At 40.8% G+C, this 18,298-nt stretch overlaps 1 protein-coding gene across 1 annotated transcript; it reads right to left on the minus strand.

Annotated features, from left to right (window-relative positions):
* Positions 1 to 1,809: 1,809 nt before the first annotated feature.
* Positions 1,810 to 17,111, minus strand: LOC122548887 (prostate stem cell antigen-like). Its single transcript, XM_043687793.2, has 3 exons — positions 17,027 to 17,111; positions 12,039 to 12,164; positions 1,810 to 3,334 (listed from the first exon to the last, which is right to left on the minus strand). The coding sequence occupies exons 1-3, from the start codon at positions 17,076 to 17,078 to the stop codon at positions 3,126 to 3,128; spliced, it is 387 nt and encodes a 128-aa protein (XP_043543728.2). The 5' UTR covers positions 17,079 to 17,111; the 3' UTR covers positions 1,810 to 3,125.
* Positions 17,112 to 18,298: the final 1,187 nt, after the last annotated feature.

Genomic DNA, 18,298 nt, shown 5'->3' on the forward strand with positions numbered 1-18,298 from the left:
AAATGGTGTGGCGATTGCATGATTTTTCTATAATGCAATGTCACACGAGAACGGATCTATCGCGTTATATCAGAACCAACTGTACTTTTGAAATATAATCTCTATTGTAATGTAGGAATTGGATCAGCCAATCTGTGCACAGCAAACTCCAACAAGCACTAATGTGATAATAACAAGATGATCTGTTTTGGTATTCTGATAATGTTGGCCCAAATCACTCGTGATAACTCCTGTACTCACCTTCAAAATAATGTTATGGGACCCTTTACATCCACCCGACTAGGCAGGTGGGTGTTTTATATCCCAACAGTCCAACATTTTCCCACAATACTGCACTAGCATTTCAGCTTTAGTTTGTGTGCTCAAATACTGGAGTGGGACTTGAGCCTTGGTCCCTTTGACTCAAGAAGTATGGGTGCTAATGTGTTACAGCTAACACACACAAGTGGTAGATGGAGCAGTAATTGTAGGTAGAGGGACTTATGTGCCATAGTGATAATGTCTTTCCCTCTGATCCAAGAGTTCAAGTCTCACTTGCTCTACATGGATATCATAACATCTCAGTGTAGGTTGGCAGGAAAATATCTGGAACAGAGATGGGTTAAGTGTTTTTGCAGTGCAGTGGTAGTGTACCTACCTTGCGCCAGGAGGCCCAGGTTCTTGTCCCAGCTGCTGCAGAGGTGCATGATAACATGCCTGAACCGGTTGATTAAAAAATATCTGGAACAGAGATGGCATTCACCATGGTCTTCCTTCAAAAGGGAGGTTACTACTTCCCCATTCCAAACTTCCAATCTCACAAATCTAATTGTATTTTTAAATTAATTAATAAGAGGAAAAAACCCCAGCCTATTCAGCCTCTCTCTATGGCTCAAATCTTACAGTCCTGACAACATCCTCATAAATCTTTTCTGCGCCATACAGTCATCGAGATGTACAGCATGGAAACGGACCCTTCAGTCCAACCCGTCCATGCCGACCAGATATCCCAACCCAATCTAGTCCCACCTGCCAGCACCCGGATCATATCCCTCCAAACCCTTCTTATTCCCATACTCATCCAAATGCCTTTTAAATGTTGCAATTGTACCAGCCTCCACCACTTCCGCTGGCAGCTCTTTCCATACATGTGCGTGAAAAAGTTGCCCCTTAGGTCTCACCCTAAACCTATGCCCTGTAGTTTTGAACTCCCCCACCCCAGGGAAAAGGCTTTGTCTATTTATCCTATCCTTGCCCCTCAACAATATGGGTGTCCGGAATTGTATGCAGCAATTCTTGGTTAGTCCGAACAAAATGCAATACTTCACATTTATCTAAATTAAACTCTATCATTCCCCTAGTCCTTTTTCCTATTAAGGATATCGAACTAACAGACTTACATTTATCTGGGTCCTCTTGTCTCTTATTTGATTGATGGAAAGTGCATCAGACCACATAAATTATTTTGGAGGTTAATGAACTGTAATTGAAAAAGGGGCCCTCAGGTGGATATCATCTGGACTAGTTGTTCTATCTGTTATCAAGTTCTTAATTCTATTTAAAATTATGTGTGCATTTAATTTAATATTATTATTTTTACCATAAATCCTATTCAAATCCGATTGTCAATCATCATGTTCAGGAGTGATGACCACTGAAAGGTATTCATCTATTATTTTCACCACACCGAGTGAGTAGCCTTTGCGACCTATACATGAACCATCTTGTTGGTCAGATGTATTCACCTTAGGAAACGTTGTGTGTAGTTGATGTAGGGAATGTAGTTGATGTAGCCTCTTTCAAATGCTGCAGTAACAAAATCACTCAAAGTTCATATTATACATTTATTCATTACTGCCACAATAAAAAGCTTGTATTGATATATCACCTTCAACAAAATACATCATTCAAGGTGCTTCGCAAGAATGTTATCAAGCAAAATTTGAAACCAAGCCATTGTTATGAAGGGACTTTGGGGGAGATAATCAAAGCTACATAAGCAAACAAATGGAAAGGTAAGCAAGGGAATGACAGAGCTCAGGGTCTCGGCAGCCTAAAGTACAACTGTCAATCATGCATTGATTCAATTTGGGAAATTAGAGCAATTCAGAAATCTCAGAGAATTGTCACGTTAGACAAGATTACAGAGGTAGGGGTGGGCAAGACTTTTACATCAGCATAACCAATTCTATCTCACATCATTAGAAGCACAAATTATATATGGTAAAATTAGTTAAATAGATTCTTCACAAACATGAATCCAATTACAGTTCTAATAATTACATAAATGCATGACAGATATTTTTAACCTTACAATTGAATGCAATTGTGTGACTATAGTAACATGAGGACAACTAATTGTGCCAATGATTCATATAATCCCTATGAGGAAGCAAGCCATTTGGCCCATCGAGTCCACACTGACTCTCCAAAGAGCATCCACCCAGACCCAGACCCTACCCTGTCCCTGTAACCCATTATTTATCATGACCAATCCAACTAGCCTGCACATCCCTGGACACTATGGGCAAATTAGCATCGCCAATCCACTTAACTTGCACACCTTTGGATTGTGGGAGGAAACCCATGCAGACATGGTATGAATGTGCAAACCCCACACAGACAGTTGCCCAAAGGTGGAATCAAACCCAGGTCCTTGGTGCTGTGAGGCAGCAGTGCTGGCCACTGTGCTACCCTTTTTGTTATTGTTGTACAACTACTTTTAGCAATTTTATCTCTATGCTATGGAGGTCACATTAATGGAGGTCACATTAATCCTATGGAACAGTTTTGCTTTAATCTTATGGAATAGTTGCAAATGGAGTAAAATTGGCCATAATCATTGGTTACATTGTTCATGAAGTCGGTAAGTGTTCATTTGATACTTAAGTATCTTTAAGTTATTTTATTAATTTGGTTTGCCTATTTTTTGAGTGACAGGATAGTAAGCATGTGGTATCATTTGATTGCATTTTGATCAATATGGGATCACTATAGTAAATCATGGCATGAATGCAAAGTTAGAAACTTCAAAATGCATCAGCTAACTTTTGTTCGTGGATTTTTGTTCTAAGTAAAATTAGTAAGCTGGTTTGTAATTAGATCAGTGTAAGCAAAAGCTGCATTCTACATGTTAAAAGCCCAAACTAGTTTATCAGCTTGAGGATTAGCCAAATGAGACTTGCACAAGCTGTAAGCATCAATTTGTTTTCATGGAAAGTAACTGAACCATTCACATTGCATAGGTCCTTATCACAGCAGTTAGTCCCAGCACTGACGATTACGACACTGACGGTTCCAGTACACTTCGAATTTTCAATGCAGCCCTTTGTCAAAGTAGTTACTTCTTTTCCCACTAGAATGATGAGAGCAAAGATAATTTAAGCTCATTAATTTTCAAGCATCAGTTATATTAATATTTTAATCAGTATTGTGACTTTACTGAACACTCTTCTGTGATTCCAGGAAGGAGTTACAAAACACCAGCAGGAGACATGTGATTCTTACAAATTGTTATTGATCTTAGCCTTGTCATTTGGAGAATAATTAAGAGCCTGCTGGTTGTATAGCCACAGTGATAGATATGGCTGCTTTCTCACATTGGTAGCCAATGGAAATCATCATTAACAAGGGCACGAGTAGGTTATTTGGTTGACCTTCCTTCCATCTGCCAAGAAGATATTGATAGAGGCAAAACATCTTTTGATAGTTTGTGTCATAATGTAATTTAGGATTATAATCTCTTGATGTTCTTTGAATATTACATATCAGCGGATTAGATAGGGTGGACAATGAGAGTCTTTTTCCGAGGATGATGATGTCTGCTTGTACGAGGGGGCATAGCTGCATATTGAGGGGTGATAGATTTAAGACAGATGTCAGAGGCAGGTTCTTTATTCAGAGAGTAGTAAAGGCATGGAATGCCCTGCCTGCCATTGTAGTTTACTCAGCCACATTAGGGGCATTTAAACAGTCCTTAGACAAGCAAATGGATGATGATGGGATAGTGTTGGATGATGGGATTAGTTTACAGATCAGCGCAACATCGATGGCTGAAGGGCCTGTTCTGCTCTGAATTGTTCTACATTCTATGTTGTCCAAAGGGAATAGAAATTCATACACTGGAGCAAATCAGTTTGAGATTGGCTGTCCATTCTAAACAGTAACTGACATTCAGGGTTTTTGCAGCATATAGCACTATACAGCATAACAACAATATAGCCAATCTCTCACAAACAAATACTGAAGCAGGAGTAGGCCATTTGGTTCCTTGAGCCTGATGAAATCATGTCTGAACCGATTGCTCAAATTCATTTTTTGTCTGCCCAACTCTCTTGTGGATCAAATATATACTTAGCTTATCATAGCATCCCTATAAGCCATTTAGCCCAATATGTCTGAGGCAAGCCTCCCCCCCCCCCCCCCCCCACTCACGAAGAGACCCCACGCAGACCCAATCTCCCACCCAAGCATTTTTTCCATGCCTCACCCATTTAACCTGCACATGGGGCAATTTTGCATGGCCAGTCAAACTAACCTGCACACTCCTGGACACAATGAGCAATCATGGCTAATCCACCTAACCTACACATCTTTGGATTGGAGGAGAAAACCAAAGCATCCTGTGGAATCTTGCGCAGACACAGGGAAAACATGCAAACTCCACACAGACAGTCACCCCAGGTGGGATTGAACCTGGGTCTGTGAGACACCAGTGCCAACCATTGTGTCACAGTGCCACCCTTGAACTATCCTCGAACATATTCAATGACCCAGTTTCCATTAGTCTCTGGAGGAGAGAATTCCACACACCAAACACCCTATGGCAGATCAAAATTCTTCTTACCTAAATCCTAAATGAAGATTCTTTACTTTGGAACAGTGTCCCCCTGGTTCTAGACTGTTCACAAAGGGAAATGTTCTGTCAATATTCACCCTGCCAAAGCCCCTCAGGAACTTGCATGATTCAATCAGATGACTGCTCATTTTTCAAAATTGCAATGGGTATAGCCCCAACTTACTCATCACAAGTGAACCTTCTCTGAATTATTTCCTGTTGAATTATATTCTTAAGTAAGGAGATCAGAAGTGTACACGGTACTCCAGATGTGGTCTTGCTAACATTCTATAAAACTGTAGCATAGTTTCCTTACTTTCATTTTCAGTTACCCCGGCAAAAAAAGATCACCATTCAATTTGCCTTTTTAATCCTCTGCTGCACAATCTTTTATTCTTTATTTATTAGGACACCCAGATCCCTCTTAGCTAATCAGTTGTGCAGTCTCTCTGCATTCAAATATTATGCAGTTGTTTTGTATTGTTAACATGGACAAAATAACATTTTCCTATGTTATACGCATCTGCTAATTCTTTTTTGTTCAATCACTTAACCTATATAAATTCCTTTATGGACTAATTTTATGTCATCTTGACAACTTAGTTGCTTATGGAACTTTGTGACATCAGCAAATTCAGTCGCTATTCATCCAGTCCCTTCAAGTCCATTGATGTTGATTATAAGTAGTTGAGGCCCCAACACTGATTCCTCACTGGTACTCAGTTCGTAACAGCTTGCCAATCTAAAAATTACTGTACTTTTTCTCCTTCCTGTTAGCTAATTAATCTTCTCTCCATGTTAAAATGATACTCCCTACATCATAAGCTCTTAGTTTGTAAAGTAACTTTTGATGTTACATCAAATGCCTTTTGGAAATCCAAGAACACTACATCTAAAGGTTCCCTTTTATAGTTACTTCAAAAAAACCCCAATACATTACTGAAACATGATTTTGTTTTCACAAAACTCTGCCTGATTACACTATGACTTTCTAAGAATCTTGCTATTACCTCCTTAATAATGGAGATAATAATCTAGCATTTTCCCTAAGACAGATATGCTAACTTGCTTATAGTTTTCTGCTTGAACTATCCCTCCTGTCGTGAGATGTTACATTTGTGATTTCCCAGTCTGCTGGGACCTTTGCAGAATCTGATGAATTTTGGAGGATTACAATTATGAATCAACTACCTCTATAGGAATTTTTTAAAGAGACTACAATGAAGGCCATCAGGTCCAGGGAATGTTAACCTTTAGTTCTAATAGTTTTCTCAGTACATTTTTCCTGAGTGATTGAGATTGTTTTTAGTTCCTCCCTCCCATTTGCTTCTTAATTTCCAAGTATAGTTTGAATGATTTTTGTACCTTCCACAGTGACGACAGATACAAATACTTATTCAACATTCTTCCATTTCCTCATTTCCCATTGTTAACTAATCAGTCTCTCTCTTCAAGGTTAAAATAATCACACAACATCAGGTTATAGTCCAACAGGTTTAATTGAAAGCACTAGCTTTTGGAGCGACGCTCCTTCATCAGATGGTTGTGGCTCTTTCATCAGGTGTCACAACTACCTGATGAAGGAGCAGTGCTCTGAAAGCTATTGCTTCCAATTAAACCTGTTGGACTAAAACCTGGTGTTGTGTGATTTTTAACTTTGTACACCCCAGCCCAACACTGGCACCTTCACATCTTCTCTCTTCAAGGGTTTGCTTTTCCTTTTAAATACTAGAAACTCCCAGATTTTTGTTTGCATTTCTAGCCAGCATAATTCTTTCCTTGTTTTCCTGTAATTCTCTACTGATTTCTAAGCTCTTTCCAATCTTCTGACCTACCTCTAGTCTCCATGGTTTGCTTTTTATTTCAATTTCACACTATCCTTAACTTCCTTCGTGAGCCACAAGTACTGCATGCTTCTTCTAGAGTTTTTTTCAGTGGAATATATATTTGCTGGGCACAGTGAAATAAATGTCCTACCATTTTACCTTTTTATAATTCATTCATTCTAATTATCCCTAAGTGCCCAGAGGGTAGTTAAGAATCAATTACATTGCAGTGGCTGTTGGGTCACATGTAGGCCAGACCAGGTAAGGACAGCAGTTTCCTTCCCTGAAGGACATTAGTAAACCAAAGGTTTTTACAATGTCAGCATTAGTTTAGCTTTTATTTCATAATTTTAATTAATTCAAACATCACCATTATCATAGCTGAATTCAAATCCACATCCTCAAAACATTAGTCTGGAGTTCCAGATTAATAGTCCAGAGATATTAACAGTACACCCTTATTCTCTCAGTTCATTTTGGCTAACTCTGACCTCATACTCTTTATTTAAATTTGAAACACCACTTGCCCTCTCTCCCTCAAATATAATGCAAAATTCAATCACATTATGATCATTGCTACCTAGAGATTTCTTCACTTGCACGCATACAAGTCTAGAATAGCCTCCTGCCTAGTTGTCTCTAGAATGTGCTGCTCTAAGAACTGTTCTAAAATCCTAAAACTCATCTTTCAGGCTACTTTTGCTGATATAATTGTCTGAACTATGCTCAGAATAAAATCACCCATGATTATTGATGTAACTTCCTTACAAATCCCTGTTATTTCTTTTTGAGCTCTGTCTTACAATACACTGTTATGAGACCCGAGATCTAATGCATGATTCTCAACTAATGCATTGCTATTTCTCACCTCTATCCAAACTTCTGGCACATTCTTAAGCTTGTACACTCTGTTCCTTCTTGCCAATCTTTAATGAATATTAACTTGTTCTCTTGCATGGATCTAGCCCTTTAACTTACAGCATATTTCCTCATGTGACCTATTTCCCCAACTATTTACTTTAAAGTCCTCTTTGCTGCCCCAGTTACACACAGGTTCAGGTGAAGAACATCCACCAATACCATTCCCAACTCCGTTAGTACTCCTGCTAGTGCGTTATGAATCAAAAGTTGTTTCTCTCACTAATCCTTGAGCCATGTAATTAACTCTCTAATTACAGGTCATTCTGCTATAATGCAACAGTTCCTCTGCAACCCCACACTATGAAAAACCTCTATAGAGGTTATCGAAAGTGCACAAACCAGACATCCCACTCAGACCCATAGTATCACTACCAGGGACACCATCACACAAACTGGCTAAAGAACTACAGCAGAAACTGAAACACCTGATCAGCGGATCCAGCCACTCTATACAGTCAACACAGGAATTCTTGGACATCATCAGAAATATACACATAGACAAGAAGAAACTATGGTCTCATTCGATGTAACGGCACTGTTCACCTCTATCGACAAAACCCTCGCCAGAGAAACAATAGCCAACCTGCTGGACATACAGAACAGACAACAGGACATTGAACCTATCAACAAAGACTGCATACTCAAACTACTGGACTTGTGCCTCACAACACACTTCACATTCAACAACCAAATATATGAACAAATCAATGGCACACCCATGGGCTCACCCATCTCTGGACTCATAGCAAAGCGGTAATGCAAAGGTTAGAGCGAACAGTCTTACCGCAAATTCAACCCAAACTCTGGGTCAGATATGTAGATGATACCTTTGTAATCATTAAAAACACAGAAATAGAGAAAACACACCGGATCATCAACGCCACACTCACAGGAATCAGATTCACTAGAGAGGAAGAAAAGGACAACCAACTCCCATTCCTAGACGTGATGGTACAGAGAACACCGAACGGAGATTTCACCACCAAGGTATACAGGAAAGCCACACACACAGACCAAGTCCTAAACTACGAAAGCAACCACCCCAACACACACAAAAGAAGTTGCATCCAGACACTGTTCAAAAAGGCCACAACACACTGCAGTACACCAGAACTGCAAAAAGAGGAAGAAGAACACCTATACAATGTATTCGCCAAAAATGGATACCCGCGCAATTTCATCAACAGATGCCTAAGGGAAAGACAACGGAATGAGGACATACCGCAACCCAAAGGACTAGCCACACTACCATACATCAAAAACATTTCTGAACTGACAGCCAGACTACTGCGACCACTAGGACTCATAACAGCACACAAACCAACAGCCACTCTCAGACAACAACTCACCAGGATGAAGGACCCAATACCCAGCATGAGCAAAACCAATGTAGTGTACAAAATCCCATGCACAAAACACTACATAGGACAATCAGGAAGACCAACTAGCCACAAAACGACATGACTAGCTATCCTTAGTAGCCACACACTCAGATGACAAGCAACATGAGTTCAACTGGGACAACACTACTTTTATAGGACAAGCCAAACAGAGAACAGCCAGGGAATTCCTAGAGGCATGGCACTCATCCACTGATTCAATCAACAAGCACATCGACCTGGACCCAATATACCGGCCACTGCAGCGGACAGCTGGAACTGACAACCGGAAGCGGCAGATACAAACCACTATAAATGCCGGAGGAAACATCACAGAAGCGCTTCACAGGAGGCTCCCAAGCACTGAGGATGTCACCTAGACAGGGGACGAAACGTCTGCAACACAAATTCCCAGCTCGGCGAACAGAACCACAACAACAAACCTCTATAGAGAACCGCTCTGTCGAAGATTGCTATGGAAAATCAGTACACCCATTCAGTAAAAAGTTTGCGTTATCCAAACAGCATCCACAACTTATCAATCACGTTATAGCCAATTTGCATTGACGAAATGTGTGTTATACCAGAACAACCTATATGTTTATCCCATTTTGGTTGTGATTCAGGTAATAAAGTAGAGATTATTGTACTTAATTGCGGAGAGCTTTCAAGGTGGCTTTTAACTTCACACCAGGTTGCTCATACTCCCTAAGCAGAAGCTCTTTTTCAGTTCCACCCAGGTCATTGGTGTCGATGTGGATCACTAAGACTGGATCCTGCACATTATTTTGAAGGATCCACTCAGCTTCAAGCAGAGATCCTGAAACTTGGCTGTCTACAGCTGTCTGGATCTTTGCTCATGGCTACTGGGAACTCTGTCTATTTCCGTTACTGTACTGTATCTTAATATCACTGCATTCTTAAGTATTCCCACTTAGAGTCATAGAGTCATAGAAACGTACAGCATGGAAACAGACCCTTCGGGCCAACCCGTCCATGCCGACCAGATATCCCAGCCCAATCTAGTCCCACCTGCCAGCACCCAGCCCATATCCCTCCAAACCTTTCCTATTAATATACCCAACCAAATGTCTTTTAACTGTTGCAATTGTACCAGCCTCCACCACTTCCTCTGGCTGCTCATTCCATACACGTACCAGCCTCTGCATGATAAAGTTGCCCTTTACGTCCCTTTTATATCTTTCCTCTCTCACCCTAGACCTATGCCCTCTAGTTCTGGACTCCCCCACCACAGGGAAAAGACTTTGTCTATTTATCCTATCCATGCCCCTCATAATTTTGTAAACCTCTATAAGGTCACCCCTCAGCCTCCGATGCTCTAGGGAAAACAGCCCCAGCCTGTTCAACCTCTCCCTATAGCTCAAATCCTCCAACCCTGGCAACATCCTTGTAAATCTTTTCTGAACCCTTTCAAGTTTCACAACATCTTTCTGATAGGAAGGAGACCAGAATTGCACACAATATTCCAATAGTGGCCTAACCAATGTCCTGTACAGCCGCAATATGATGTCCTAACTGCTGTACTCAATACTCTGACCAATAAAAGAAAGCATACCAAACGCCTTCTTCACTATCCTATCTACCTGCACCTCCACTTTCAGGGTGCTATGAAAATGAACTCCAAGGTCTCTTTGTTCAGCAACATTCTTTAGAATCTTATGATTAAGTGTATAAGTCCTGCCAAGATTTGCTTTCCCAAAATGCAACACATCGCATTTATCTAAATTAAACCCCATCTGCTATTTCTAGGTCCATTGGACCATCTGATCAAGATCCTCTTGTAATCTGAGGTAACCCTCTTCGCTGTCCACTACACCTCCAATTTTGGTGTCATCTGCAAACTTACTAACTGTACATCTTATGCTCGCAACCAAATCATTTATGTAAATGACAAAAAGTAGAGGACCCAGCACCGATCCTTGTGGCACTCCACTGGTCACAGGCCACCAGTCTGAAAAACAATCCTCCACCATCACCCTCTGTCTTCTACCTTTGAGCCAGGGTATCCAATTGGCTAGTTCTCCCTTTATTCCATGAGATCTAACCTTGCTAACCAGTCTCCCATAGGGAACCTTGTCGAATGCCTTACTGCAGTCCATAAAGATCACATCTACCGCTCTGCCCTCATCAATCCTCTTTGTTACTTTTTTAAAAACTCAATCAAGTTTGTGAGACATGATTTCCCCCGCACAAAGCCATGTTGACTATCCCTAACTAGTCCTTGCCTTTCCAAATACACGTACGTCCTGTCCCTCAGGATTCCCTCCAACAACTTGCCCACCACCGACGTCAGGCTCACTGGTCTATAGTTCCCTGGCTTTCCTTACTACCCTTCTTAAAGAGTGGCATCCCATTAGCCAAATTCCAGTCTTCCGCCACCTCACCTGTGACTATCAATGAAACAAATATCTCAGCAAAAGGCCCAGCAATCACTTCTCTAGCTTCTCACAGAGTTCTAGGGTACATCTGATCAGGCCCTGGGGATTTATCCACCTTTATGCGTTTCAGGACATCCAGCACTTCCTCCTCTGTAATATGGACATTTTGCAACGTGTCACCATCTATTTCGCTACTTCCTATATCTTCCATATCCTTTTCCACTTGAATGATTTATTTTTCCAAGGTGCCGTTGTCAATTTGTTGATCTGTATGAGATGCCAGAATGTTGAACTTGTTAGGTGATTACAAGAACCTAGATAGCTATGATTCTATTTTCTTCGTCTCCATGCCTGAAACACTTGTCATCACACCTTCCTGCTCTACCTGTTCCACACCTTGGTGCAAGACAAATTTCCCTGAATATATTGCACAGTCAACAGTGGTGAAGATGAGGATGTGGTTTGTTTCCTTGCATTCCACCAATTCATGTTTCAGAAAGTTCTCCGATAACATCCCATTTCTGTTCTGCACTTCTGGATATTCTAGCAGGAATGAAAACGTTTCTTTTTCTATATGTTTGATGGATTCATTGAAAGCCTCAAAAAGGTACAACATTGATGAATGTCTAATACTGTATAGTTTAACTTATGATCTCAAATTGCAGCTTTTATAAGATAATTAGAAATGAAAACTTACGTATAGTTGCGCTGACCTTGGATACCATGCATCTGTCCTGACTACCTGTACAATTTACCGGTGAGTTCTGGTTGCAGATTTCATTGCTTTGAGCATTAGTGCAGCTGTAGCATTGCAAGGGGACAACTGCAAATAGAGTAAACACAGCAACAACCTTAGCACTGTGCAGTTTTACCCTTAGTAGCAAAGATACAAGCTAAGAATTTGTTATTTCTTAACAGAATTACATATTTTAGTGTTTTTGAGATCCGCTATCTTTTTTTTATACTTTATATTGGCTGTCCTCCCAACTGGATCACACATTCATTATGCATTCTGAGTACTTTCTTTGATTCCCTCCCTAAGATTGTGTGGAATTAAGAGAAGGTTGCTAGATGTTATGACTTTAGATTTCCAGATGTTAGAAATAATCAAATATGTTGACAAAGCTTAGAGCTATTCAACTTTAATCCATTTTGACCTGCTGTCAGTGTTGTGTTGTACCTGACAGTGCTGCTGTGAATGTGCCCCGTTATGCCAGAGCAGCTTCATGCATACAACTGGTTCCTGATTAATTAGCTCTTTGCTCTTTACCATATAGCCAACTGAGCTAACCAACCCCCTTTCCTGACAATACAACAATATATAATACTGGCCCTAGTGCCTGACAACAAAGGAATCAGCCTGTTCTTGGGGTCCTGCTAAAACCCTTGTTAGTTGGCTGCCAAAGTTTTGTGAGAGCAGTTTTTGGCAATATTCCTTGGATAACAGCAGTGTTGGCACCTGGCTTCTGTTTGGGACTGCCTTCAAGATTTAGAATTCAGCATGATGCACTGTTGACTTCATAATGTTTTCACTTAATCAATGTTTTTCAAGTATAGAGTAAAAATACATTGGTATGTTTTTAACAGTATTTGAGCGATCTTCTGTGTATCTCTCCTTTGAAAGTCTAAACTAGAACAGAAAATCAACACTGAAAGCCTCTTAGGAAGAAACTATGGTCATTAGGAGGGACAACATGTAAAGAGAGAAGAAACTACCCTGTCCATCAAATCGAGCTGCAACTGGATGGCTAAAGAAATTGAGGGTTTGGCTAAGAAAAAGAAGGAAGCATATGTCAGGTCAAGTGAATCCTTAGAAGAGTATGAAGACAGTAGGAGTATACTTAAGAGGGAAATCAGGAGAGCGGAAAGGGGACATGAAATAGTTTTGGCAAATAGAATTAAGGAGAATCCAAAGGGTTTTTATAAATATATTAATGACAAAAGGGTAACCAGGGAGAGAATAGGTCCCCTCAAAGATCAGCAAGGCGGCCTTTGTGTGCAGCCACAGCAAATGGGGGAGATACTAAACAAGTATTTTGCATCAGTATTTACTGTGGAAAAGGATATGGAAGATATAGATTGTGGGGGAAATAGATGGTGACATCTTGAAAAATGTCCACATTACAGAGGAGGAAGTGCTGGATGTCTTGAAACGCATAAAGGTGGATAAATCCCCAGGAGCTGATCAGGTGTACCCTAGAACTCTGTGGAAAACTAGAGAAGTGATTGCTGGGCCTCTTGCTGAGATATGTGTATCATCGATAGTCACAGGTGAGGTGCCAGAAGACTGGGGTTGGCTAATGTGGTGCCACTCTTTAAGAAGGGTGGTAAGGACAAGCCAGGGAACTATAGACCAGTGAGCCTGACGTCAGTGGTGGGAAGTTGTTAGAGGGAATCCTGAGGGATAGGATGTACATGTATTTGGAAAGGCAAGGACTGATTAGGGATAACAACATGGCTTTGTGTGGGGGAAATCATGTCTCACAAACTTAATTGAGTTTTTTGAAGAAGTAACAAAGAGGATTGATGAGGGCAGAGCAGTAGATGTGATCTATATGGACTTCAGTAAGGTGTTCAACAAGGTTCCCCATGGGAGACTGATTAGCAAGGTTAGGTCTCACGGAATACAGGGAGAACTAGCCATTTGGATACAGAACTGGCTCAAAGGTAGAAGACAGAGGGTGGTGAAGGGTTGTTTTTCAGACTGGAGGCCTGTGACCAGTGGAGTGCCAAGGATTGGTGCTGGCTCCTCTACTTTTTGTCATTTACATAAATGATTTGGATGCGAGCATAAGAGGTATAGTTAGTAAGTTTGCAGATGACACCAAAATTGGAGGTGTAGTGGACAGCAAAGAAAGTTACCTCAAATTACAACAGGATCTCGATCAGGTGGGCAAATAGGTTGAGAGGTGGCAGATGGAGTTTAATTCAAATAAATGAGAGGTGCTGCATTTTGGGAAAACAAACCATAGCAGGACTTATATACTTAATGGTAAGGTTCTAGGGAGTGTTGCTGAACAAGGAGACCTTGGAGTGCAGATTCATAGTTCCTTGAAAGTGGAGGCACAGATAGATAGGACAGTGAAGAAGACATTTGGTATGCTTTCCTTTATTGGTCAGAGTATTGAATACAGGTGTTGGGAGGTCCTGTTGCGGCTATACAGGACATTGGTTAGGCCACTGTTGGAATATTGCATGCAGTTCTGGTCTCCTTCCTATCAGAATGATGTAGTGAAATTTGAAAGGGTTCAAAAAAGATTTACAAGGATATTGCCAGGGTTGGAGGATCTGAGCTACAGGGAGAGGCTGAACAGGCTGGGGCTGTTTTCCCTGCCGCGTTGGAGGCTGAGGGGTGACCTTATGGAGGTTTACAAAATTATGAGGAGCATGGATAGGATAAATAGACAAAGTATTTTCCCTGGGGTGGAGGAGTCCAAAACTAGAGGGCATAGGTTTAGGGTGAGAGGGGAAAGATATAAGAGAGACCTAAGGGGCAAGTTTTTCATGCAGAGGGTGGTATGTGTATGGAATGAGCTGCCAGAGGATGTGGTGGAGGCTGGTACAATTGCAACATTTAAGAGGCATTTGAATGAGTATATGAATAGGAAGGGTTTGGAGGGATATGGGCTGGGTGCTGGCAGGTGGGACTAGATTGGGTTGGGATATCTGGTCGGCATGGACGGGGTTAGACCGAACGGTCTGTTGCCATGCTGTACATCTCTATGACTCTATGATCTGTGGTAGGGGAAGGACGTCTTCTAGCCACACAATAAAAAGACAGTGGGAACACCTAGCCATGAAGGTGTCAGAAAAAGCTCAATGTTTAAGGGCAATGAATGCATTTCTAAGTGCATTTATAACAATCTTACCACTAGTCTCAGCAGCTGCCATACACTATTTCCATACACTATTACAATGGCTTACATCACTGGACACCTGTGACTAGTCGTGTGCCACAAGGATCAGTGCTGGGTCCACTGCTTTTCATCATTTATATAAAGGATTTGAATGTGTATGTAGGAGGTATGATTAGTAAGTTTGTAGACGACACCAAAATTGGTGGATAGCGAAGGAGGTTATGTCAGAGTCCAGCAGTATCTTGATTAGATGGGCCAATGGGCCAAGGAGTAGCAGGTGGAGTTTAATTGCGATAAATGTAAGCTGCTGCATTTTGGAAAGGCATATCAGTGCAGAACTTACACGCAATGGTAAGGTCTTGGAGAGTGTTGCTGAACAAAGAAACCTTGGAGCGCAGGTTCATAGTTCTTTGAAAGTGGAGTTTCAGGGAGACAGGATAATGAAAAGGCATTTGGTATGCTTCCCTTTATTAGTCAGTGCATTCACTATAGGAATTGGGTGGTCATGTTGTGTCAGTACAGGACATTGTCGAGAGTGTGGTGCTGGAAAAGCACTGCAGGTGAGGCAGCATCCGAGGATCAGGAGAATCGACATTTCGGGCATAAGCCCTTCATCAGGAAATTGTACAGGACATTTGTTCAGCCCCTTTTGGAATAATGTGTTCCATTCTGGTCTCCATGCTATAGAAGAATGTTGTGAAACTTGAAAGAGTTCAGAAAAGCTTTCCAAGGATGTTGCCAGGGTTGGAGGGTTTGAACTATAGGGAGAAGCTGAATAGGCTGTGGCTATTTTCCCTGAAGTGTCAGAGACTGAGGGGTGACCTTATCGAGTTTTATAAAATCATGAGGGGCATGGATAGGGTGAATAGACAAGGTCTTTTCCCTGGGGTGGAGGAATCCAAAGTAGAGGACATAAGTTTAAGATGAGGGGGACAAGATTTAAAAGGGACCCAGGGTTGGAGGGGGGCAGTTTTTTCATGCAGAGGGCGGTGCGTGTATGGAAGGAGCTACCACAGAGAGTGGTGGAGACTGGTACAATTATGATATTTAAGAGGTATCTGGATGGGTATATAAATAGGAAGGGTTTAGAGGGTTATGGGCCAAATAGGACTAGATTTATCTAGCATATCTGGTCGGCATGGATGAGTTGGGCCGGACGGTCCGTTTCGATGTTGTACGTCTCTATGACTATCATGTGATTAATCCTCAGCGCTTCACAGGAACAAAGCATAAAATACTAACCTCCAGAAGGAGATAATTAAGTTTGCAGGAGTTTCTTATAGAAGGAAATTGAGGTAAAGAAATGTAGAGGTGTAGAGAAAGTAGTCCAGAGTTGAGGGCCATGTAAACTGAATGAGCAGCCGCCTGAGGAAGCAGAAATTAATTCAAAGGGGGTGGGTGAGCCTAAATGCGATTGTATGTAGAAAATCAAATGGCCTGCTTTACTGTTACGCACCTTCCCGGCTTGATTTTCCGCATTATGTTGTGTCAGCGCCACAGCACAAAAATCTACCCCCCCAAACTACCATACGTCATTGAGAAAGTTAAATTCAGTTACATTGACTTCTGCTAACAATTAATCACTTATGTTCCCAACATAACAGAAAGTTTAATTAAAAACAAAAGTGCTGGAGAAAGTCGGTCTGATAGCATCTATTTTCTTTCAGACCTTCAGTCTTTTGATTCTATTTCAGAAGAAGCTTGTTCAATCATCCTTTACATTGAGCCCAAAATAAACTTGTAAAGCAACAGAAGATTTTTTTTTAATTTTTTTGAATAATGAGATATATAACATTAAATTTAAGTCTGTGTTTGTTAAAAAAAATACCTGATGGAATAAAGAAGTAACTCATAAGCAGGATGAATAAAACAGTCTTCATCTTGATCCGTAGTTTGCTTGAATGCTCTCTCAATTGTGCTTTATAAGTGTAAGGGGAAATGTTGTTAGCAATTGTTGTCATGTGTTTAGAAACACAACACTCTCGATGAAATGTTAAGTACTAAATCCTACAGATATAATTAATTGTACATCTTTTATGCACAGCATTAAATTTCACACATATTATTTAAATGTGAATCAATTGAATATGAAAAGATTTTTAAATCTCCAATCCTATTACTATTATGTTGTCATTGTCTAGAAATTAATTTGTACCATTGCATAGTATTGATATTCTAAAATGTCACCATTGCGAACTTTGATATGTTGTATCTTGAATTTTATAAATCTAGATGCCAGCATGTATGTAAGAAATGCACATTGCCTCAGCAACTCAGATTACCTGAGTGAACTATAACCGCCAGGGTCTTAACAAACATCAAGTTTGTCACTGGTTTAGTAAGCTGGAACACAGGCTAATGTCCTGGAAACATGACTTCAAATCCCACCGTGGCAGGTGGTGAATTGGAACTAGAAGCTATTCAAATCGTTCTAAAATCCCAACAGGCAGGGAATTGTCTGGCCTACTGTGCATCCAGACCAATAACTGTTGGCCTAGATGACAGTTTACCCCCCAGTCTCTTTGGATGAGTAAACTGGTCTTGGAAACAAGCTGAAATGTGATTTAGTGTTTGTGAAATGTTAACCAAGATTTGTTACATTTATGTCTCAAAATACAGAGCTGAAAATGTGTTGCTGGAAAAGCGCAGCAGGTCAGGCAGCATCCAAGGAGCAGGAGAATCGACGTTTCGGGCATAAGCTTTTCTTCAGGAATGAGCTGTCTCAAAATACAGTCAGCAATCTGACATGACAATAGATACAGCTTGAGAATCTTTGGGACCCAACTGGTTTTTGGATAAAAAACATTTTCATTAATGGATTGACTATAGTCCACCTGGGTCTTTACAGGTCCTTTCCGGCCCTTCACAAAATGTGTTTCACTTTTAAACACATTCAGGTTAAGTGAAGGTCTCAGCTTGTTTACAGGTCCATTTGGGTCCACTTCTGAAAAGACCTTTGGATTTTAGGTCTTTTTGGTTTTCAGATGTATAGATGAAAAATACCTGACATGTAATGAAGTCAGACACCATGGGTTGACTGGCTTCCTACACCAAAATAATTCTGTGACGCAGACATTCCAGAAACAAATTTTGAAATAAC

The sequence above is a fragment of the Chiloscyllium plagiosum genome, unplaced genomic scaffold (genome assembly GCF_037043375.1).
Source record: "Chiloscyllium plagiosum isolate Xiang-an unplaced genomic scaffold, Cpla_swu_hap1 HiC_scaffold_4, whole genome shotgun sequence".
Classification (NCBI taxonomy): domain Eukaryota; kingdom Metazoa; phylum Chordata; class Chondrichthyes; order Orectolobiformes; family Hemiscylliidae; genus Chiloscyllium; species Chiloscyllium plagiosum.

Bases quoted from the DNA above. Each gene is read 5' to 3' on its own strand.
- LOC122548887 (XM_043687793.2), bottom strand. From the start codon at position 17,078: ATGAAGACTGTTTTATTCATCCTGCTTATGAGTTACTTCTTTATTCCA. The intron at 12,165-17,026 runs GTATTTTTTTTA...CTCTATTTGCAG, and splicing joins TTACTTCTTTATTCCATCAG to TTGTCCCCTTGCAATGCTAC. The intron at 3,335-12,038 runs GTAAGTTTTCAT...TCATCATTCTAG, and splicing joins CAAGGTCAGCGCAACTATAC to TGGGAAAAGAAGTAACTACT.